At 41.7% G+C, this 25,351-nt stretch overlaps 1 protein-coding gene across 5 annotated transcripts in view; it reads left to right on the forward strand.

Annotated features, from left to right (window-relative positions):
- The window catches only part of frmpd3 (FERM and PDZ domain containing 3), a 222,631-nt gene extending 198,016 nt beyond the window's left edge, over positions 1–24,615 (forward strand). For 2 of the 5 annotated variants that reach the window (XM_034181306.1, XM_034181308.1), the window contains 9 exons: positions 5,711–5,842; positions 5,938–6,057; positions 7,935–8,071; positions 15,966–16,092; positions 17,512–17,601; positions 17,838–18,017; positions 19,347–19,482; positions 20,138–21,079; positions 21,543–24,615. In XM_034181306.1, coding sequence (XP_034037197.1) covers positions 5,711–5,842; positions 5,938–6,057; positions 7,935–8,071; positions 15,966–16,092; positions 17,512–17,601; positions 17,838–18,017; positions 19,347–19,482; positions 20,138–21,079; positions 21,543–24,334 — 4,656 coding nt within the window. In that variant the 3' untranslated portion in view covers positions 24,335–24,615. Of the gene's footprint in view, positions 1–5,710; positions 5,843–5,937; positions 6,058–7,934; positions 8,072–15,965; positions 16,093–17,257; positions 17,479–17,511; positions 17,602–17,835; positions 18,018–19,346; positions 19,483–20,137; positions 21,080–21,542 lie in introns of those variants that run through there. The other 3 variants (XM_034181307.1, XM_034181309.1, XM_034181310.1) reach the window with 3 other exon arrangements.
- The last annotated feature ends 736 nt before the right edge of the window (positions 24,616–25,351 follow it).

Here is a 25,351-nt window from a genome sequence, read left to right on the forward strand (position 1 = left end):
AAAAACTGACCCACTGGTGTGTTACAAACTACCGGTAAATGGGGTGGATGATTACTATCAGCTCTCAATAAAGTATTTCTGCTAAGAGGTTTGCGGTAAATAGTAGATTGCAAAAAATTATTGACATCCTTATAAATAGTGAGATCTAAAAAATCTATGGAATGAGGATTAGAGTTCATAGTAAAAGATAAATAATCCATAGAAGAATTAATATAGTTCAAAAATTGATGTAAATTAGATGTGCCCCTCCTAATTAAGAGGACGTCATCAATGTATCTGCGCCATAGTGATATTTTTGAGTGAAAAGGGTTATTTTCAGTACTAAAGATATGTTTCTCTTCCCAAAAACCCATCATTAAACAGGCGTATGATGGAGCAAAAGCACTCCCCATAGCAGTCCCCTGCAGTTGTAGATAATATTTGTCTGAGTATTTAAAAAAATTATTCGATAAGACAATCTCAACCAATTTAATCAAAAAATCTGAAGGTGGCAGCACATCAATAGGACGTTTGGCAAGATAGAAGAAAATGGCTTCTACGCCTGCGTGGTGAGGTATACACGTATATAGACTTTGTACATCCACAGACACAAGGATATCATCACTTGCACAATTCCGATTATTGATAAGATTTAGAACATCAGTGGTATCCTCAAGATACGAAGGTAATTTACGAACAAACTTTGCCAGAAAGAAGTCAACAAATTGCGAAAGGGGCTCAGTAAGACTCCCTATTCCAGAAACAATAGGCTGTAATGGAGGATCATCCAATTGTTTGTGAATTTTGGGTAAACCATAAAATACTGGACAACAAGAATATTCACTTAAGAGGAAGGCCTTCTCTTGTTCTGTTATCCAGCCCTTCTTATAAGATGAGTCAATAAATTCATGAATCATACTATTAATATTGGAGGTGGGATTGGAAGATAAGAGTTGATAGTGTTTGGCATTATTCAACAGTTTCAATATGCAATTTTCATACTTCTCCAACCCCATAACAACAACAGCACCCCCCCTTATCAGCAGGGCGAATGATGATATCCCGTCTGGATTCCAAAGATCGTAATACATCCAATTCACTCTTTGTCATATTTTTATTTTTAGATGGACATAAAGCCCCTAATTTAGCAAGTTCCCGCTCAACTACCTGGCTAACAGTCACTATAGTAGGATTTAAATTAGAAGATGGCAAAAAACTTGATTTCTTTTTAAAAGGAGTAACTTCTCTTAGAGGCTCACTATCCAAATCCCTTTTATTATTAGACTCATTATTAGATTTGGAAAAAAAATATTTCAAATGCAGCTGTCTAAAGAATTTGAAAGAATCAACTGTAAGAGAAAAAGAGTCAAGGTGGTTAGAAGGGGCAAAGGAGAGTCGTTTCTGAAGAACTGCTGTCTCAGAAGCTGTAAGGACAGAATCAGAGATGTTAATCACAGTCTCCTCGGATGCATCCGCAAGGACCAGTGAGTGGGCAGCGGGGGTTCTCTTCTTCTTCTTCCCCCTGGAGCCTCGCCGCGTCTTACTCCTCGACGAGTGGGGCCTTGATCTAAAAAAGAGGAACTGCTGGACTGAGAGGCACCACGACCTCCGACGTCACTCAGTTCATCAGAAGAATCTCTCTGCTGAACCGCCTAAATTTATATTTAGGCGTGCCCGAAATATTCATGATAGAGTTGTTCATTCAGATATGATCAGTCCCGTCTCAACTGCCTGGCCTTCCAGCCCACCAAAAGGTTTCTTCAGATGTGGTAATTGTGCACATTGTTCAAATTCCACTAATGCTTCATATTTCTCTCATCCTCGCACTGGTAAGCAATATCCTATTTCTTCATTTATCAATTGTAACACTACTCATGTAGTATATATTTTAAAATGCCCTTGTGGATTGGCATATATTGGCCAAACAAAACGTCAACTCAAATTACGGATAGCTGAACATAAAACAGCAATCCGTACTCAGAATTTAATCTATGCCATAGCAAGGCACTATAAACAGGCCGGTCATGGCTCTCCAGCATCTTTCAAATTTGGGGGGATTGACAGAATCACAGCTCCACCCAGAGGTGGTGATATTATTTAAAAACTCTTATGTAGAGAAGCATTTTGGATTTACACTTTAGGCACTTTGGAACCTTTTAGTCTGAATGAAGATCTAAAATTTACTTGTTTTCTTTAATAATTGTTTTTTAGTCCGGTTTTAGTTTTGTGTGTTTTGGGACAGTGTGTTTCCAATCATGAATTGATTACTAATTGAGTGAGTGTTGTGTCAGACAGATGGTCATGTCCCTTTGGAAGCATCAGGACACCTGTTTCTTATTAGTATTTAAGCTGTACCATCTCTGTCTTTGCAGGACTCTGAGGAAGATGTGACTCTCACTTCGAAATGTTAGTCCCATGTACATTTTTGCTTTCAGCACCTTATTAAATTGTCTGGCACTTATTTCTGTGTTGCACCAGTTATTTTTCTCTTTTACAAATTAGTCCTATCTGGTTGCACCAGATTTGTTTGTGCTATACAGAAGCACGGTGAACTCTTTGTTTTTGCTCTATAAATAAACTCTATTTTGGAAAGAAATTATGGCCTGAAAAAAAAATGACATTATATATATTTGGTGGGGGGAGGATTTTAGTCAGTCCAACGGCAACATGCAGAGATGTGTGCAATATCAGAAGGTTGCTGGCCACACGGCAGCAATTTCTATTTTTTTCCCCAGGATTTCAAAGAAATATTGACTGGCATCAATCTTGAAGATCCTGATATTGTTCCAAAAGAACTGCTGAACATTTTGATATCACTGAGGTATCACACAGTCAATACAATGAAATATGCATCATTTATTTCAGTCCACACAAATCAAAATATGAGAGGCATCTTGAAAGACCTCACACATGCCTTCAGTTTCTATCAAGCTGCCAAAACTGTGGAAAAATCACCAGCAAGCCCAGCAGTTTTGTATGTTATTACATGATTTAAATTGACATGAAAGTTTTGTAGTTTCAGAACTGTGCACATTGCTAGAGAAGCATCTGAGTTCTTGCATCATGAAGATGTCCAGAATATCTGGGATCAACGGTGAGGCCTCACAGGCAGCATTCTACCAGACGGTGGTTGACAGGATGACACAGGTGACAGGAGACCACCAGCTGACTCTTGGATGCTGAGTCAAGCAGTTCTCAGTCTGGCAACGTGGACAGCCTTGTTCCCTCAGATAAAACAGAATTTAGAGTAAAACAAAAATCATCAATATTTACAGAATTGATTGAGTTCATTTTGTAAAATCAATATAAACACAGAAAGGTGATTATATCAATGATACACAGATGACACAATAAAACAAACGCTTATTTCCATTATGGTCCATGTGAGGCTAAACCTTGACAACACTGAGGAGCTCCATTAAAGATGTAAAGATTCATCCATGTCCTTCCTGATATGAGGCAGTTTCCCACAGCTTTATAGGATAGTGATTGTAGCTCAGGGATAAAGTTTCTGACTGGTAATTAGAGCTTTTGGCGTGGGTTTGATTCCCGTGGGTGGCATGTACTTTTTATTATTTTATTTTTTATTTTCACAGCAGCTGCACGATGTGTAACCACATTGCGCAGCTGCTGTGAAGAACTGCTATGAAAAACTGGTGTGTTCCCGTGTGCACAAAATTGTTGCAGCATGTATTTTAAAATATTTTTTATTTCTTTATCATGCACGTCTGCCCTTCGGTGCGCCGACGGGTGTCGCCCTGAGTTGTACATATTTGCACTATGTGTGAAGGGGCCCTAATTGATTAAAACCTTTAACCTTATTTTGTGATGTTTGATATTGTCGATTCCCAGCAGAATATTGGAGTTTATAATACCTGTGAACAAAGCGTTGGCTGCAGAGCAAAACAATGGAAGGGAAGAACCCCAAGTCCTCTCCCGCATGTGCGGTACAACCTCAGCCACTGAGATCAGAAGTTGGCATTCCATCTCTCTACTTCTATGCCTGGACTACAGTTTGTGTGTGTGTGTGTGTGTGTGTGTGTGTGTGTGTGTGTGTGTGTGTGTGTGTGTGTGTGTGTGTGTGTGTGTGTGTGTGTGTGTGTGTGTGTGTGTGTGTGTGTGTGTATCATTCTTGGCCGTGAGGTTTCTCCGGTGTGTTGCTCTACTGTAAATCTCCCACAAGCCTCAATCGCACCTGATTATTGAAGACTTTGAGTCCTTTTGTGCATGACCTTGCCCCACTGCAGGTGCAGATGATCTGTCATCTTCTCCTACACAGAGCGGGTCAAGGCTCCTACGACACCAACCATAATGGATGATAGAATTTATCACAATCTGCTTTGGAGCTTCATATATAGCTGAAATGCAGTCTGAAAAATGTCTGTGGAATATTATTTGTCATAAATAATTGTTCAGAAACTAATGGCTAAGAACATATAATTTTGTGAAATCTATCACTGTCTGGAATTTAAATGTGATTAAGGGCATAAAGTCGCAGAGGCACTGAGTTAGACACCGACCATTTCTGTCTCAATGTCAGCATCTAAGATGAGTTTGACATCTTCTAGAAGACTCCTTAAAAGGCCTATATGAGATTTCAGAGGACTCTGTTTGTGGAGGGAGACTAGGGGAGAAAAGTAAAAGCTCTTTAAAAGAGAGATGAACAAAACGCAACCCGGTCAGTGACGTTTAATGAAATTTCAGCATAGTAAGAAGGCCAATTCAATATAACAGTGCCCACCTATTCAATCAGCTGCACAATGACGAGCAGTGTTTTAGGTCCATTAGACTGTCACGGAAATAAACTTTCCTGCAGTGATTTAGGCTACAATCTAAAGTATCCCATGGGACCTTCAGTTGATTGTGTGGTTTCTCCAAACTTCATTTAATGTAAACCACACAAATCAATACTGTTAAAATGTTTGTTGGCAGAAGAAAATCATTGAATTTTTTAAAAAAAATGCTTATACAAAGACAACAATATCAATGCTCCCAGAGGTGGACAGTAACATGTTACAAGTAACACAAATGAGTTTTTAAAAAAAGCTGTTTTTAGAAGAACAAGCACGTTTCACATTGCTTTTTTTAAAACTGAATTTCAATTTTTATTGTATTTTTTATACATGCATTTAAAGGGGCATATAAATATGTTACCTTGCTAACATACATACATGAGCCTACACTTGACATAAGTGGCAGCAGTAAAGGCTATTGGGCAGGGGGAGGGGGTGGCTAGACCTGAATTTTATCATTTTCATGAGTAGCAACCACAAGATGTGAACCAAGATCTCTGTTTGAAGAAAGCAACCTACTTGTTAAAAATCAAACACTGTAAAAATATTGAGTGTTGTTAGAAGGAAAGGTGATGTAACACAGTGGTAAACATACCACTGTCCCAGCTTTTTTGAAACATGTTGCAGGCATCCATTTCAAAATGAGCAAATATTTGCACAAAAACAATAAAGTTTATCAGTTTGAACATTAAATATCTTGTCTTTGTAGTGTATTCAGTTGAATATAGGTTGAAGAGGATTTGCAAATCATCGTATTCTGTTTTTATTTACATTTTACACATCTCAACTTCATTGGAATTGGGGTTGTAATTTACTGGGTAGAATAAACACAAATATACATGCTCCTCCTGGTATAGTTAACCACAGCACACAAAAATGTATTCCAACTGTATAAAAGCGATTAAAATCTGAATTCTGTTGCATTTCTTTCCCATCAGGATGTGATCTCCTCCCTGCAGGACCGCCTGTCACTGCGCTACATCGAGCACTTTGCCTTGGTGCTGGAGGCAGGTGGTCTGGACCAGAATCAGAAGTTGCAGTTGTTGCAGGAGAGCCAGCCTCTGACACATGTAAGAAATTAAACTCTAGAAAACAGGCACAAATATGTTTGTGAGCAGTGCCAAGATGTCTATGTTATCAAGCTGAAGTTGTTATATTTCCACAGGTGGTGCATAGAACTTATTTCCAAGGGATGAAGTGTCTGTTCCGTATCTGCTTCTTCCCCAAAGATCCTGCAGACCTGCTGAGAAGGGACCCTGCAGCTTTTGAGTACCTCTACATACAGGTAAATCACTGAATTAAATGCAATGTCTTTCTGAAAACACAGGGAGCGCAAAGTCGAAGCTATAAAGATTAGAAGCTCTCATTGGTTTAATTTAATGTTTCCATTAGTTTGGCTGTTTTTGATGTGTAGTAGCCATTCTACAGGTGATCAATAAAGATGTAATGAAATATTATATTTTCCAGACGATACGTTACACCAGAGTATTAGTTATATCAGTCCAAAAAAGTGGCATGAACAGGAAAAACTAATAAGTTACAATAGTCTATAAGTCGCATTTATTTTTGGTGCTACGACTTAATGCAACAAGAAGAAAAATTATTTTATTGGCATTGTTATTTATTTTTAACGCAAACACCTTGTTAGCGAGCAGAAGCTAATGAGCTCAATAATGTGACTGTACGAGGCACAAAAGCAAATAAGTAAACTGCTTCTTGTGCCCACTGAACAGATGATCATAAGTGAGGTAAACATGCAATGTAATTAAGCATTTGAACATATTATTTATTTATAATGCAAACACTGTGTTAGGGAGGAGATGCAAATGATCTAATTGGTGATATTGTACGAGGCATAAAATGCAAGAAAACTGCTTCTTGTGGCTACTGATCATGTGGTGGTACATGTGAAAACTCGTCACATTATTAACTTATGCAAAAAGAGATTTGTAAAATATAATAGACTTAACTTGTAGCTGACTTGCCATTGCTGTTCTTGTTGTCTCACATAGTCCAAGCAAGTGTTGTTCCAAGTAGTAAAAAAAAAAGTTACATTCCACCTTTTTGTTACAGAGCTGACTTTCAGTTTGAGAGCATGATTTCTTAAATTTGCTTGTTCTCTGAGATAAAGAATGGTTTTCTCATTCAGAGTTTGTTCTGCTTCCGAGTGTCAAAACCTTGTTCAGTATAAAGCTGGGCTTACACTGTGCGAGTTTTGTCCCTTTTTCAGCCGATTTTTCACTCAGGCGAGAATGTTTTGGATCCCACAGAGTTTCAGCTTAATCGCGCGTCCTGCATCGTGTAGTATGCATGGAGTAACGAGCTGCATTTAACCTCTCACGACCACCTCCTGATAGGCAATCGTATGGTTGGATGAAAATAAAACCTGTTTGATACTCTGGTTGGCCGTCGTGGGGTTCCGCGCTGTTGAAGTAGCGCTACAAGCATCTCTCACACTGTGCATGTGCAAACACCGGAGAGAGCATAAACACTGTTCATCTCTTTGGAGCAGCTTGTATTTCTTTTTCCCCATTATTCTTCAACTCATTTAAAGTCTTGTATTTTTTTTTTAACTTTGATGTCTCCCATCAAGAGTTTTTGTAAAAATAAGAAATGTAAATAAAGTTTGAAAAAAAAAAGAAAAAGTAAAAAAAAAAGCTTCTGTTTATGTTTTGCTTACAGAAACACGAGTCCGACGTGTGGTTTTTGAACGTACAATGTGAGCAGTCAAATTGCATCAGAGCTTCGGGCCGTACAGTGTGAGAACATAAATCGTGCGCTCTGAACTTTTACACCCTGCGGTTTTGTCACAGTTTGAGCTGGAGCCAAATACAACGATTGAAAATATCGTACAGTGTCTGCCCAGCTTAAAGGAGCAGCTTGTTACAGTGCCATCTTGTGTCCATAGACAATGCAGGATTTGTTCATATATCAGTTGCTTCAGAATGTAACTAACAAGACCTCCCAAAGTAAATTAAAAACCATGACTTGTACTCTGGAAAATATGGTAATGCCTCCTCAGGTTGTTCAAAAAACCTTTACACATCAGCTGGATATCAATGAATTAATCTTGAATTTGTCCCTGACTTTCAACCTCAAAAGCGGGAAAAAAAACCCATACAACAGCACACAAGCAACAAACATTTCTTCACGTCCCCACAGAGTCGCAATGATGTCATCAAAGAGCGTTTTGGCATGGACTGGAAATCTGACGTCACAATAAGACTGGCTGCTCTGCACATCTACATCACTGTGTCCTCTGCACGGCCCAATCAGAAGATCTCTCTGAAGCATGTAGAGTAAGTCCACAAAACAAAGGTTCTTAACAGAAAATAATAATAATAACAATAGCCAATGTTGCGTTTTTTTTACCTCATTGACAATAATTAAGGAATCGGAGTGTTTGGGTTTACAGTTGTTCTGGATCAAGACTAAGGATACAGGCTTTTCATGTCTTCCTGGACTCAACCCTCAGAAGTGTATCTGTGTGTGGCGAAGGTCTGCTGGAAAGACTTTGTATCAAATAAACAGTTACTTAGACTAAGATGAGTTTCCCTTGCATAGAGAGGGAGTATCAGAATTGACATTTTAGCCATGTGGTGCATTTCTCTGTCCATGATCCAACACGCAGGTGCCTGTGTGTTGAAGACCCCAGTGGCTGGACAAGACCAAGGGGGCAACCACATTTCACTTGGCTGTGACAAATACACGAGGTCTGTTAGAAAACTATCCGACCTTTTCATTTTTTGCAAAAACTATATGCATTTGAATCATGTGCGCTTGCATCAGCCAAGTTTGAACCTTCGTGCGCTTGCGTGAGTTTTTTCATGCCTGTCGGTTGCATCATTAGCCTGTGAGGATGCTTTGAGTGAGCAGTGGTCCTCCCCCCTCGTCGGATTTTCATTGTAAGGAAAATGTCTGAACGATTTGGAGCTTTGCTGCATCAAATTTTTCCAGAAACTGCGAGAGACAGCCAGGTGGAAACCATTCGGAAGATTCAGACAGCTTTCAGGGACGATTCTACGGGGATCACACAGATTAAGGAGTGTTACAACCGGTTTAAAGACGGCGCACAATGGCGGAGGGCGCGCCGTGATCCGAGCGGCGATCGACAGGCTGAAACGACCAGATCATTTCCAAACTGAACGCTGTGTTGATCCGGGATGTCGTCTGACTACTACAGAAATGGCAGAAGAGGTGGACATACCACTTTTTTGGCACATTCCACTGTTACAGGAGTTTTTGTCATGAAAAGACGTGCGGAGGAATTCACGCGTCGGGACGGAGCCGCTAATGGAGAACAAAAAGCAACGCCATAATGAAGCCTCACAGGACATGTTGTGGCATGTCCAGCTCGTCCACAATTTCTCGGATAGTCACACAGCTGAAAAGCCACCGAAAGCCATCTGAATCTTCCGAATGGTGCAAGAGCTGGGCATGTTACAACATGTCCTGTGAGACCAACACGGAGGTGCTTTTGTCCCACGCCATTAGCGGCTCCGTGGCGAATTCCTCTGCTCCTCTTTCCATGACAAAAGCTCCTGTAACAGTGGAATGTGCCGAAAAAGTGGTATGTCCACCTCTTCTGCCATTTCTGTAGTAGTCAGACGACGTCCCGGATCAACACAGCGTTCACTTTGGAAATGATCTGGTCGTTTCAGCCTGTCGATCGCCGCTCGGAGTGCGGCGCGCCCTCCGCCATTGTGCGCCGTCTTTAAACCGGTTGTAACGTGCCTTAATCTGTGTGATCCCCATAGAATCGTCCCTGAAAGCCGTCTGAATCTTCCGAATGGTTTCCACCTGGCTGTCTCTCACAGTTTCTGGAAAAATTTGATGCAGCAAAGCTCCAAATCATTCAGATATTTTCCTCGCAATGAAAATCCGATGAGGGGGTTGGACCACTGCTCACTCAAAGTGTGCTCACAGGCGAATGATGCAACCGACAGGCGTGAAAAAACTCATGCATGCGCACAAAGGTTCAAGCTTGGCTGATGCAAGCGCACATGATTCAAATCCATATAGTTTTTGCAAAAAATAAAAAGGTCGGATAGTTTTCTAACAGACCTCGTATGGTTATTTTAGAAACATAGGGATGGACCTGATGTCTGCCTGGGTGGCTGCCATCCAGCATAAGTGCATTTGAGGAGTGTTCAACTCAACTTTGCTGTTTTAAGGGTGCATAATCTCATTGCAAAGTCGGGTGCAAGGCGCGAAAGGGTTGTATTTATTGGCTTAATTATTAGCAGCATGTCTTGGGCATAACAGCCAGATTGTTGTCTGTCATCCTCTTTAAGAATCCTGATCCTTGGTGCACTGATATTTAGAAAGTAAGAGGTTTTCTGGTGAGTTAATGGATCTGCACCAATGAGTTGTTGTCCTTGACATTAACGCTTACTAATAAGGTTAGTACTGTAAATTACTAATATGAAACAATTTAAAACAAAAACACTCAAATTAATTAATTCACTATGACACAAAAGCATCTACTGCTCATTGATTCTTCAAAATGTCAATCAAGCAATTCATTTTGATCTTCTTGTCATGAGAACACAGACACTTTACTTTCATAAAGTGACCGTAGAGTACAGATGAGAGGATCAATGATATCAATCAATCAATCAATTTTATTTACATAGCGCCAAATCACAACAAACAGTTGCCCCAAGGCGCTTTATATTGTAAGGCAAGGCCATACAATAATTACGTAAAGACCCCAATGGTCAAAACGACCCCCTATGAGCAAGCACTTGGCCACAGTGGGAAGGAAAAACTCCCTTTTAACAGGAAGAAACCTCCAGCAGAACCAGGCTCAGGGAGGGGCAGTCTTCTGCTGAGACTGGTTGGGGCTGAGGGAAAGAACCAGGAAAAAGACATGCCGAGAAGGGGGGCAGAGATCGATCACTAATGATTAAATGCAGAGTGATGCATACGGAGCAAAAAGAGAAAGAAACAGTGCATCATGGGAACCCCCCACAGTCTACGTCTAAAGCAACATAACCAAGGGATGGTCCAGGGTCACCCGATCCAGCCCTAACTATAAGCCTTAGCGAAAAGGAAAGTTTTAAGCCTAATCTTAAAAGTAGAGAGGGTATCTGTCTCCCTGATCTGAATTGGGAGCTGGTTCCACAGGAGAGGAGCCTGAAAGCTGAAGGCTCTGCCTCCCATTCTACTCTTACAAACCCTAGGAACCACAAGTAAGCCCGCAGTCTGAGAGCGAAGCGCTCTAATGGGGTAATATGGTACTACGAGGTCCCTAAGATAAGATGGGACCTGATTATTCAAAACCTTATAAGTAAGAAGAAGAATTTTAAATTCTATTCTAGAATTAACAGGAAGCCAATGAAGAGAGGCCAACACGGGTGAGATATGCTCTCTCCTGCTAGTCCCCGTCAGTACTCTAGCTGCAGCATTCTGAACCAACTGAAGGCTTTTCAGGGAACTTTTAGGACAACCTGATAATAATGAATTACAATAGTCCAGCCTAGAGGAAATAAATGCATGAATTAGTTTTTCAGCATCACTCTGAGACAAGACCTTTCTGATTTTAGAAATATTGCATAAATGCAAAAAGGCAGTCCTACATATTTGTTTAATATGCGCTTTGAATGACATATCCTGATCAAAAATAACTCCAAGATTTCTCACAGTATTACTAGAGATCAGGGAAATGCCATCCAGAGTAACGATCTGGTTAGACACCATGCTTCTAAGATTTGTGGGGCCAAGTACAATAACTTCAGTTTTATCTGAGTTTAAAAGCAGGAAATTAGAGGTCATCCATGTCTTTATGTCTGTAAGACAATCCTGCAGTTTAGCTAATTGGTGTGTATCCTCTGGCTTCATGGATAGATAAAGCTGGGTATCATCTGCGTAACAATGAAAATTTAAGCAATACCGTCTAATAATACTGCCCAAGGGAAGCATGTATAAAGTGAATAAAATTGGTCCTAGCACAGAACCTTGTGGAACTCCATAATTAACTTTAGTCTGTGAAGAAGATTCCCCATTTACATGAACAAACTGTAATCTATTAGACAAATATGATTCAAACCACCGCAGCGCAATGCCTTTAATACCTATGACATGCTCTAATCTCTGTAATAAAATTTTATGGTCAACAGTATCAAAAGCAGCACTGAGGTCCAACAGAACAAGCACAGAGATAAGTCCACTGTCCGAAGCCATAAGAAGATCATTTGTAACCTTCACTAATGCTGTTTCTGTACTATGATGAATTCTAAAACCTGACTGAAACTCTTCAAATAGACCATTCCTCTGCAGGTGATCAGTTAGCTGTTTTACAACTACCCTCTCAAGAATCTTTGAGAGAAAAGGAAGGTTGGAGATTGGCCTATAATTAGCTAAGATAGCTGGGTCAAGTGATGGCTTTTTAAGTAATGGTTTAATTACTGCCACCTTAAAGGCCTGTGGTACATAACCAACTAACAAAGATAGATTGATCATATTTAAGATTGAAGCATTAAATAATGGTAGGACTTCCTTGAGCAGCCTGGCAGGAATGGGGTCTAATAAGCATGTTGATGGTTTGGATGAAGTAACTAATGAAAATAACTCAGGCAGAACAATCGGAGAGAAAGAGTCTAACCAAATACCGGCATCACTGAAAGCAGCCAAAGATAACGATACATCTTTGGGATGGTTATGAGTATGAGTTTCAGGGAATACTGTTAAGTCTTCTATTTCCATACCATAAGTCAGAACAAGATCTAAAATATGATTAAAGTGGTGGGTGGACTCATTTACTTTTTGAGCAAAGCCGATAGAGTCTAATAATAGATTAAATGCAGTGTTGAGGCTGTCATTCTCAGCATCTGTGTGGATGTTAAAATCGCCCACTATAATTATCTTATCTGAGCTAAGCACTAAGTCAGACAAAAGGTCTGAAAATTCACAGAGAAACTCACAGTAACGACCAGGTGGACGATAGATAATAACAAATAAAACTGGTTTTTGGGACTTCCAATTTGGATGGACAAGACTAAGAGACAAGCTTTCAAATGAATTAAAGCTCTGTCTAGGTTTTTGATTAATTAATAAGCTGGAATGGAAGATTGCTGCTAATCCTCCGCCCCGGCCCGTGCTACGAGCATTCTGACAGTTAGTGTGACTCGGGGGTGTTGACTCATTTAAACTAACATATTCATCCTGCTGTAACCAAGTTTCTGTTAGGCAGAATAAATCAATACGTTGATCAATTATTATATCATTTACCAACAGGGACTTAGAAGAAAGAGACCTAATGTTTAATAGACCACATTTAACTGTTTTAGTCTGTGGTGCAATTGAAGGTGCTATATTATTTTTTCTTTTTGAATTTTTATGCTTAAATAGATTTTTGCTAGTTATTGGTGGTCTGGGAGCAGGCACCGTCTCTACGGGGATGGGGTAATAAGGGGATGGCAGGGGGAGAGAAGCTGCAGAGAGGTGTATAAGACCACAGCTCTGCCTCCTGGTCCCAACGCTAGACAGTCACAGTTTGGAGGATCCAAAAAAATTGGCCAGATTTCTAGAAATGAGAGCTGCTCCCTCCAAAGTGGGATGGATGCCGTCTCTCCTAACAAGACCAGGTTTTCCCCAGAAGCTTTGCCAATTATCAGTGAAGCCCACCTCATTTTTTGGACACCACTCAGACAGCCAGCAATTCAAGGAGAACATGCGGCTAAACATGTCACTCCCGGTCTGATTGGGGAGGGGCCCAGAGAAAACAACAGAGTCCGACATTGTTTTTGCAAAGTTACACACCGATTTAATGTTAATTTTAGTGACCTCCGATTGGCGTAACCGAGTGTCATTACTGCCGACGTGAATTACAATCTTACCAAATTTACGCCTAGCCTTAGCCAGCAATTTCAAATGTCCTTCGATGTCGCCTGCTCTGGCCCCCGGAAGACAATTGACAATGGTTGCTGGTGTCGCTAACTTCACATTTCTCAAAACAGAGTCGCCAATAACCAGAGTTTGATCCTCGGCGGGTGTGTCGTCGAGTGGGGAAAAACGGTTAGAGATGTGAACGGGTTGACGGTGTACACGGGGCTTCTGTTTAGGGCTACGCTTCCTCCTCACAGTCACCCAGTCAGCCTGCTTTCCCGACTGCCCGGGGTCTGCCAGGGGGGAACTAATGGCAGCTAAGCTACCTTGGTCCGCACCGACTACAGGGGCCTGGCTAGCTGTAGAATTTTCCACGGTGCGGAGCCGAGCCTCCACTTCGCCCAGCCTGGCCTCCAAAGCTACGAATAAGCTGCACTTATTACAAGTACCGTTACTGCTAAAGGAGGCCGAGGAATAACTAAACATTTCACACCCAGAGCAGAAAAGTGCGGGAGAGACAGGAGAAGCCGCCATGCTAAATCGGCTAAGAGCTAGTAGCTACGCTAAGCTAGCGGATTCCCAAAAACACACAAAGTAAATAATGTGCAAATAATCCAAAGGTGATTCAGCAGAAGGAGTGCCCCAATCAAGGCACCAAACAGGCCATGAAGCAGCACAGGCAACGCACGACAACGGTGCTAAAATAAAATAAAAATAAAAAAAAATAAAAATGAAAGCGTTAGCAAGCTAGTTAGCCTGCCAACGCTAATAAAAGTTAGCTGATAAAAGTGCTCCGTCGCGATGTTTCGACCGTTAGAGGTCTTCCTTAGGCGTTGGAGCACAGTAAAAAGTTAAAAAAAATTAAAAAGTAAAAAAGTAAAAAAAAGTAAAAAAGTCTTGAAAAAGACTGTTAGTTCAAGTCCAAAGCAGCAGGTAGCAGTCTCTGTGTAAACAGTCCCAACAGAGAGCCCTCCAAATCCAACCTACTACCCGAACCCGAACAAGACTCGTGGAAGGCTGGTAAGTGAACGTGGAAATACAACAAACTGCCCGAATTTGAGAGTTGTTTAGAAGCTCCTAAGTTATGGACGAAGAACACAGGTGCATTTTATTGATGACATTTTGAATGCACAGAGATACCGTGACGAGATCCTGAGGCCCATTGTTGTGCCAACATCCAAGAACATCACCTCATGTTGCAGCAGGATAATGCACAGCCCCATGTTGCAAGGATCTGTACACAATTCTTGGAAGCTGAAAATGTCCCAGTTCTTGCATGGCCGGCATACTCACCGGACATGTCGCCCATTGAGCATGTTTGGGATGCTCTGGACCGGCGTATACGCCAGCGTGTACCAGTTCCTGCCAATATCCAGCAACTTCGCACAACCATTGAAGAGGAGTGTACCAACATTCCACAGGCCACAACTGACAACCTGATCAACTCTATGCGAAGGAGATGTTTTGCACTGCATGAGGCAAATGGTGGGCACACCAGATACTGACTGGTATTCCCCCCCCAATAAAACAAAACTGCACCTTTCAGAGTGGCCTTTTATTGTGGGCAGTCTAAGGCACACCTGTGCACTAATCATGGTGTCTAATCAGCATCTTGATATGGCACACCTGTGAGGTGGGATGGATTATCTCAGCAAAGGAGAAGTGCTCACTATCACAGATTTAGACTGGTTTGTGAACAATATTTGAGGGAAATGGTGATATTGTGTATGTGGAAAAAGTTTTAGATCATTGAGTTCATCTCATACAAAATGGGAGCAAAACCAAAAGTGTTGCGTTTATATTTTTGTTGAGTGTATTAATGATTTATTCCATCCACCCGCACCTCACCCACAATTAATCCTAATGTTCAATTTTATTACTTGGTCAACCCAACCTGTGGATTATCCGCAGTGTCCGAGGATATGTCAGCAATCAACGCATCTCTACTGTAGAATGTGACTCTTCTGTGGATACAAAAGAAAGTCATTTGTCCTGCCAGTTGTGACATGAATGGTAAATGGTAAATTTATATAGCACTTTTCCATCTGCATCAGACACTCAAAGTGCTTTACAATAATGCCTCACATTCACCCCGATGTCAGGGCACTGCCGTACAAGGTGCTCACTACACACCAGGAGGAAGTAGGGGATTAAGGACCTTGCCCGAGGGCCCTCAGTGATTTTCCGGTCAGGCTGGGAACCAGGAATCCTCTGGTCTCAAGCCCAATGCCTTAACCTCTAGACCATCACCTCCCCTAGGTGATGGTCTAGTGGTAACATGTTTGTCACAAAAGACAAACATGTAATTTCTTTGTGTTTTGTGGTCATTTTCTGCATATCTGCTTTGTTTCATTTCCATTGCAGAAAGGAGTGGGGTCTCGAGCCTTTTCTTCCCCTCACTATGCTTCCAACAGTCAAGGAGAAGAATGTGTGTAAGACCTTGTCTCAGTTGTTGAAGACCTACCAACATCCACCACCATCAGGAAACAAGGTGCCACCTGAATGAATGAATGAATGAATGAATGAATGAATTTATTCAGACAAACAGACACTGAACATCAGAACACCGAACACCTGTTAAAACATCTCAAACATAATTGCTCATTGGAAGTATTTTCACAGCTTGAAATATTTATTATTCAGTCTTTTGCCAATTTTTACCTGAGCACATCAAATATGGCCATCAGATATTGCAAAGGCTTTGCGTCCGTCCATCCGTCTGTCTGTGTTCAGCATAAGTCCAGACCAGTTACTGCCAACAGTCTTCAAATTCACAGGAAACATTCTTGTGACACAGACCTTGGACAAGTTCAAAGATGGCTAACTTTGACGTATCTTAAGAGGTATTTTAAGAGGTTAAAAAGTCACATTCTGTTTCAATCTGTTCCGTTTTGTATTTGAGTTGTGGGGGTGACAGCCAATCAGAGTAGAGCTGCATCATGAGTTCAGTGGCTGGTCTCTCCTTAAACATTTCATTTTGCGTGTTTATATACATGTCTCTCATATATTGTGTAAAAGCTAGCAAGAAATAAAAACTTCTAAAACTGAAAATACCGTTTTTGGAACCTAATAACACCTCTGAACTTATTTACATTTTGTGGACATTAGCATGGTGACATCACAGGCTGGTAACTAGTTGCAAAACTCAGTTTTGTTTGTGTGTAAATACATCTTCTTTGTCATATATTATGAAAAAGCTAACAAGACATAAACAATTCTAAAACTGTAAAACTGTAACCCGATAACACCTATGGAGTAATTTACAAGAGATTTTGTGGCCTTAGCATGCACGCTAACTTCCGCTAACTCAAGCTAATTTTCTATGGAGTCCAATTTGTCTCATTAATACCTGCAAATGCACAGAGGGTGATCTACAAATATTCCTTGATTTGCACAACTTCTGCTCTTGTCAAAATCTCATGTTTACGCACATGCAAGGCCTCCTGCAGACACTGTTAAAACATAAACATTGTTTTTGATTGATTGATTGATTGATTTAGGGATTTAAAGAACATGTACAAATTGTACTTAAGGATATTAATAATTAATTAAACAACTGCAAGCTATAAAGAACACAATGCTCAATACAGCCGAGGGCATTTTAGCATTATATTTGTTGTCTTGCCTTCAGCGCCACAGTTTTTGTCACCATTTCATAACACTGCATTTTTAAAAGACCATTTGTTATATCCTCATTTTTAAAAAATGATATTTAAATATTGAAAGATACTCTGCAGCTCATATTCTGCATGATGATCCAATTTTCTTAAACTTTTCATCTTTATGGATGTGACTGTTGCAATAAGACAAACATCTGTGGCTCAGCAGCGCCCCCAGCAGGACATTTGGAGTATAAGAGAAGATCACTGTTCCAAAGATGAGGGTTTCTTATTTACCATTCTGTTGACAGGTGCCTCCTCTTCAAGGGAAGCTGCAGTATATGCGTGTACTCAATGACCTTCCACCCTTTGGTGGAATACTGTTCCACACTGTTGGGCTGGTAAATACCTTTCAAATTTCCATGTCCAGGAATGCCTATGTGACATTTTATAATTCTATTTTTATCTATTTTCCTGCATATTTACATGATGTTATTATTCAAAAATGACCAGCAACTAACCTTTATGGAATTGTAAAAACAGCAGTTTTATTTTGAGACGTATCACACATTATGTGAGCTTTCTTGTGTAATTTTTCATACATATATATTTTTTCTTCTCCCGTGTTCTTTTACAGGATGACAAGCAGTCTGCTACAACACTCCTGGTGGGTCCTCGACATGGCATTAGTCATGTGATTGACCTGAAAAACAACCTCACCACAGTCCTGGCTGAGTTCAGCAGGGTCGCAAAGATCCAGCTGTACCGAGAGAGTCAAGGAGTGGCTCGGGTGGAGATGACAATCCATGAGGCCAAGGTATCAAACACATGACACATGACTGATGTCAGTGAGATGTGCAGTGGTGGGCACTGTTCAGCTCATCATCTAACAGCTAATTTGGATGAGCTTTTCAGACAACTTTGAAAGCCATTTGTGGACAAATTAGTTTAAACTGAATTTAGTTCCCCTAACTTTGTCAGGTAGCTTTTTTTTATCAATAACATTTAATGGTCACAAACATTTGTGAACCCTAAAATAATGTGTTTATTCCTGTTGGAGGTTATACACTAATCCAGTTAAATCAACACATTGGGTGAAGGCAGCAAGCATCACCTCAAGGAAATGGAGGAGCAGGAGTTTAAGCCAAAGTAAATGCATTCATTAGATGGATTCATTTATTTTCTATCCCTGCTTACTCCAGCTAAGAGTCACAGGGTTCTGGAGCCTATCTCAGCAGCCATGAACCAAAATGGACTGCATTTATATAGCGCTTTTCCATCTGCATCAGAAGCTCAAAGCAGTTTACACTTATGTAAAGCCTTAATTGTTTTAGGACCCTGAATGCCTCGTCACACTCCGGCGTCCACTGGAATGCACAAACGGATGAGGTCACATTGTAAAGTGGAAATTTCAGATGAATTTACAGTACGATAGAAATTAGCATTCACCCATTCACACAGACACACTCACACACACACAATGTCAGGGCGCTCACTGCACAACAGGGTACACCCTGGACAAGACACCAGTCTATCGCAGGGCCACAAATAGATAGACAAACACATTCACGCACGCATACTGTCAGTTTAAAGTTACAAATTCACCTAATCTGCATGTCTTTGGATGTGGAAGGAAGCCGGTGCACCCAAAGAGAACCCACACAAACATAGGGAGAACATGCAAACACCACACAGGAGGGACTGAGTGGGAAGCGATCCCAAGACCTTCTTTCTGTGAGGCAACAGTGCTAACCACTAAGCCATTGTGCCATCTGTTCATTATATTAATTGAACAGGTGTACGAGACGATGGAAGCAGCTACGAATTTACACGTTGTGCATACAATTCCTGCTTCTTGCGCACTTTATGCGCAATTTCACCAAATTCACACTATACGTGAAGCGGCCCTTATGCACGTCTTGATCATCATCTAATCTGGGCACGCTCAACCTTTTTGGGAACATCTGTGTTTACTCCTCAGCATATTAAAATTTTAGGTCTTGAGGTCTGTTTTCCAGGATATGAGAACCAAAAAATAAAATAACTGTGTGTAATAAATTTTATATCAACAACAAAATGAGTAGGCAATACTAAATACCGGTCCTCTAAATAGCCTCCTAATTCCTCTCCTTGTCACCTCTTGCAGCCTCTGGTCCTACTCATGGAATGGCCTGATGCCAGTAACTTTGCGTGCCTCATCTCTGGCTACTACAAACTGTTTGTAGATCCTAAGCGGACCATCTACTTCCGGACTCCTGGTCAGTCTCAGCTGACCAAGTCAGGTATGTCAGAGGTGGATGTCTTGATTTACAGTAATATATTTTGTTCACATGCTGTGATCAGAAAATTTATTAAAAAGCAAATCAATCTTGAGTGCATTAAAATCAATTCCATTTTATTTAAACAGTTAATTTCAATGGGAAAGACTAAACATTCATATAACGCCTTCACATTTCCTTTCAGCACCTGTATGTTGGCAATATGTCGCAACATTCATTACTGTATATGTTCATTCTACATGGACGTGGACTGACATCATTCCAGAAATCTTACCATCCCATGGCGCCCTGTGCTGTCTATCCTTTCACTTCCACTCTGGCTCACTGGACATTGGAATCAATATTTCTTTTCCGACTTCTTTAGTCCATGTGTCTTTTTTTTTTGTAGATGAAAACATTTTAAATGTATTTTTAAAAACAGATTTTCTGCCATATATTGCTCAGCTTTAACAAGGATCATCATGCCATTACATTCCATCAGATTCTAACCCTTCAACCTCAAACAAACTTCAACTTTCAACACCCACCTCTGAAATAACAAATAGCATCCATGTGACCACCAGCTGTCACCTCTACTTATCCATCTGGATCTGCTCTATCCCACACAAGTTCATGAAATGCCTCAAACTCTCAACTGCTGTGACAATTCTATCCTCAGATTACAGAAGCTCCCACCATGTTCATCCACGGTCCGGGGCCTCCAGCTTGCCAAGTGGGAGTCGGCGAGGAGAAGAGAGGGAAAGCTCACACAGGGAGTCAGGGCCTTCGAGGGCCCTTGTTCCTGCGGAGTCTCAGCATCTAGGCCTGTGTCATGTACACCTTCGAGAACAACATAAATTTCAGGAGCTGAAAGCTCAAGTTGAGACTGAAGTTGACATAAATGAGAACTTCATTTCTCAAGAGCCCGCTGGTCGGCCCCGCACCAAGTCTGACCCCACCCTGCAGAGCACAGAGGAAATAGATGGGATTTCAGAGAGCCAAGTTGTGGAGAATGCAGGATTTCGAAGCCGAGCCCAGACACTGGGTCAGTCCCAGAAAACATCACGATACTTCTGTGACTCCTGCAAGGCCAGGCTTAAGGCAGAGGGTGTATCAATGGCATCCGGCAGTAGAGGCTCAGGGAAACATTGCTCTAGTGCTTGTGCTTCCCGGGATGCAGGTGCTGTTGACCTCATGGCTCTGCCTCCCCCAGGGAATGAAGAGGAGGAGGAGGAAGAGCAGGCAGAATGTGGAGGAGAAATGCTTCAACTACCACCACCTGCTATTGCTGCCCCACCGCCTGGGTTCAGGGACAACAGTTCAGATGAGGATGACGCTAAAAGAGGGAAGAAAGCTCGAACCAACACTAATCCAGGGGCCACATCACTGAAGCTGGCCCAAGCCAAGGAAGATGTGCCTGTGACGCTGATAGATAACGTAGCCACGAGAACAGTGCGGGACCACGCCCAGGAGCTTGACGATGCATTGGTCTCTACCTTACAAGCACTAGAGGCTTTGGCAGCTTCTGAGGATTATCCCCATCACCCTCAACAGCCAACCCAGACTGCAGGTCAACAGCATAAATCATGCCACGGCCCACATCCACCTCAAAGAATGAATAGTAATCCAGTGAAATATTATATGTTTTTGTCCTTTAACATTACAGATTATTCAGGCTGTAATTTGTATATATTACTGTGTGTTTTTATTGATCTTAAATTTAATTCCTCATATGATAAATCAGTGTTATCTTTATGTTACTTTAGCTTTATAGCAATATAGCATTTTTTTAAACTGAGATAGTCCATTTATTATAGGCAATCTTGCATAATTCTAAAGAAAAAACATATATCTGCAATAAAAAATAAACACTTGCATGTTCATTTGTTACATTCATGCATTTAGTTGTCTGGCAATGAATAATTATTAAGTTAACTGAGTGAGTGCATTAAAAACAAACTTATAATGACTACAATCTAGTTCTATAACTTAATTTTACCACACAAAAGAATTTCATATTTGTGTGGTAATAATATTTGCTGTTTATTGATAATAATGGTATACTGTACTGCGTTCCTCCTCAGGGTTGATTGTCTTAGCTGCCATTACACCTGAGTCATCATTGGATTCAGGCCACGAGACAAACTCCTCTGAACTGACAGATGTCTCTGAGATGGTGTCAGCAATGAAGCAGAACCAGAACCAGGCCTACCTGTTGGCTCATCATATCAACAAGGAACGTATCCTCTGTCGCCGTGACTTCCCCCTGGCTATTCCTGGATGCACTGCAAAGACAATAGGGACTGGGGCCTTCTCTGTTGGCCAGATTCGTGCTGGCTGTCCACCTAAGCAAGTGATTCTCAGCAAGACTGTTCCATTTAAAGTCAACCCGAGTCAAGACTCGGCAATACTCAGTGTTGTGACAGAGCAGATGGACAATCAAGATGCTACTGAACAGAAAAAAGATATGAAAACAAATACAGAGCCCACCAAAGTAAACACCACAGGTCACTCTTCAAAATCCCCAGAAAAAACAAAACTGTCCGAGTCGTCTCTGACAAGTGAAGTCGGCAAAGATAAAAAATTTGCAAATTATCCTGGAGAGTCAGTGAGACAAAATCTTCCTGAGCTCATAAAAAGGAAAACAATAGCACCTCTTAACACAGACCCCCATAACAAAGCCTTACCTATCCTCTTGCCTGTGGACAGAAATGCATCTGCTAAGACTTCCCCTGCGAATATGTGCCAAGATGCCGAGACTGCCTCTCGTGAGACCGTGAAGCCTTCAATCTCTGCAGAACTGCTGCCAGTTGATGACCTCTTCTGTACATGCCCAGTGCAGCAGGAACCTGCACCTCAGTTAAGATTAAAAGACCCACAGGTTCAGAAGGTAGTGGTGTTTCAGTCCTCTTCCCCCACAGATGATGAGCGTCTTCAGGCCAAAGGCCTCCAGTTGGCAAGCAGCAAAGAAAATGCAGAACCTACTTTGGCTAAACCCAGCCCACAAATGCAAACCAAATACTCTCCTCATTTGCCTGTAAAATCAGAAAAAAAAGATGCAGCTGAGAGTAAGTCTGATAGTTCCCAGGTAAAACCACAGTTAGAGTCACAGAAATGCCCTGTAAAATCACTACCTATTTTAGATGATCCAACAACTTCATGCCCCAATGTAGATAAGGTCTCTACCCTTCCAGCGAGAAACTCAAAGAAACAGAGCAATGGTAAGGTAAAGTCTCAGCGCACAGCCCCTTTCATGAGTTTCAGAAACCTTCTTTCAGCTACATTTCCAGCTAGAATGAGAAGAGAAACTGATGAGCGAAGAGCTCAACTGCAGAAGGTTCGCCAGTATGAGCTGGAGTTCTTAGAGGAACTGCTGAAACCAAAATCATCCCAGGGAGAGTTTCTGTCACAAGGATCCTCACCTGTGCCCTCAGGCACTCCTTGCGCATGCCAGCTCCGCACCAGTCCTGTCTTAAAGGCCCCAGGTATCTCCAGAGAGCAGAGACGTAGCTGTGACTGTAAGAGGATGTGTAGGGGAATGCGTCTACCAGACACACCAGTTGGGTCAGTGACGGAGACACAGCAGAGAGGCAGAGAGAGGACTATCTCAAAGACCCCTCCAGTAGTGTCCAAAGCCCCTCCTGCCCAAGGTGGCACAAGGAGACCTCAGACCTTAGAGATAAAAACCACACGAATACGATCTACCAGTCTCGAGTCCAGTGAACCAAGAGGAGAGCAGGGCTCCTGCTTACCCACCTGTACTGCTCACACAGACTGCATGGGAGCTCCACAGTACAAGAAGCTCCAAAGGCGATACAGCATTGGAGAGCTGGACAACAGCATTGGCACACCTGTATATGCTGAAGTGAAGCCCAAAGCCAAGAGTCTAGAGAAAGAGATGGAGAGAGTGAGGGCTACAGGACTGAGGCTCCCCACTCCAGTCGAGCCAGTCCACACTCAGTCTCACCAGATAGAGGTGAAAGGGAAAAAGGGTGTTTTCTTCATTCAGGGGGAAGAACTGGTACGTGAGAGCAAAGAGGGGACTGGGGAGGTGCTACTCACTCTGCCCAGTGAAGATAGCGATGATAAAGATAAATGCTGCTCCTTCTGTTTCTGCTACCGGAAGTGTGAGGCAGGAGATGAAAGCAGCGAGAAGGACGAACTGTCGTACTCTATACCTCTTCAGGTCCTTCCAGGCATGGAACTGGACTCGCATACCTTTCCTGTTGTAAGCAAAACGCTCCAGGTTCTCAATGCAGAGGACTGCAGTGGTGAAGAAGAGGAGGAGGAAGAGGAGGAACCACAGACACAGGAAATTGACCTTAGAGCCTGTGGTACCCTGGAGGGAAGTCTGGCACGAGTCCAAGCACTGCAAGAGAAGACTTTCAGCTTGCCTGATGGTTTCTTAAATGCTCAAATGGATGCTAATGAGTTATTAGCTATCCTACGCCAGTGTGCTAACAGCCCCCAAGCTGAGGGTGAAGCTCGCCTACAGCCTTCCCGGATCGCCGAGTACAAACAGGAGCTGGCAGTGCGGTTCAAAGAATTCAGAGCATCATGTCGGCGAGTGGCGAGTGTCGAAAAAAGCCCAACTCGCATGCTTGCCGTGGTCACAGCCAGCTTTCAAGTGCTGTGCGAGTTAACTCAAACCTTCATCAAACTCGTCAGGGGGGTTCGCTCAGAATCCCAGAGGCAGCAGCTACTGAGGAAAGTTGAGGAAGTCGCTATCAACTACACTTTGCTCCTGCGTGCAGCAGAGGAATCGATGGGACATTCAAGCAGCCTGCCCACAAAGACAGTCAGCCCTCAAGTTTCAGTCAACGCCAATAATATGAGCTCGCTCACTCGACCCATCAGAACCCTGCCTACACAGTAAAAATGAATTTGACAGGGAGGTAATCAAACGTGGTGAGAATATGGGTGGGGACTCAGTCCAATTCATCATTCATATGTTGTTTACATTTTTTAAAACAAGATTTCCAAGGAATCATCCTCAGTTTAAAAAAAAAAAAAAAAAAACACAATGCAGCTGTTTCATGTCATGTTTACAGGCCCTGAAGTAGCCTTGTGGATCTTGTTCTGAAATACAGAAACAATAAATGCACAAAGGAATAAGAACCTTATGACAGAATGCATGGTACAGGGCTAATCACCACACCTCCATAGTCACAATTCACAGATATTATGGTATCATTTTTTTCTATGTAATGTATATTTGAGCTGTATCTTTTTAGCAAATAATATAAAGTTTTGTGAGGTAAAAGACTGAAAATATATACATACCGTATATATATATATTTGAAATGTAATGGTTTAACAGAAATAAAAGAAAGACCTATAACTATAAACAAATCCTCTGAAATATATATATATATATGCTCTGGACAAACATAATGCGGAGAACTCATCAAGTAGCGTCTCATGTAAACTGCGTCGTCCAAAGCATCGGTTGGTTAGGCCGTGATGTGTTTGCTGAATTTTTTAACTGTTGTAACACAAAATGGAAGATCTCTGTTCCTTATGTTAATGTCTGACGTACTGCTGCAGGAGTCAAAATATAACTGGCAGTGATGGAGTATGATAACTGCTGTGGGTGTGGGGGGGAAGCACGTATATAAATCTAACTGTATGGACTGACAGAAACCCATTCTCTCACAATGGCGGCGCAGGTAAGAACACACCTGCTCAAGGCAGATAATGTAGCAGAGACTTAAGTCACAGTCTTGTTCACTGTACAGTAGCGAGTATATTACGCTCTGCTGTAAAGAAAAACCCTCACACTGTACTTAATAGGCAATGTATTTTACACTGTCACGTGCCGATAGCTCACTTGAGTTTCACTTGTGAATGGGTTTTTAATAATAGCCAGCCACTTGCAAGTGAGCAAACAACT

The sequence above is a fragment of the Thalassophryne amazonica genome, chromosome 11 (assembly GCF_902500255.1).
Source record: "Thalassophryne amazonica chromosome 11, fThaAma1.1, whole genome shotgun sequence".
In the NCBI taxonomy this organism is placed as follows: Eukaryota; Metazoa; Chordata; class Actinopteri; order Batrachoidiformes; family Batrachoididae; genus Thalassophryne; species Thalassophryne amazonica.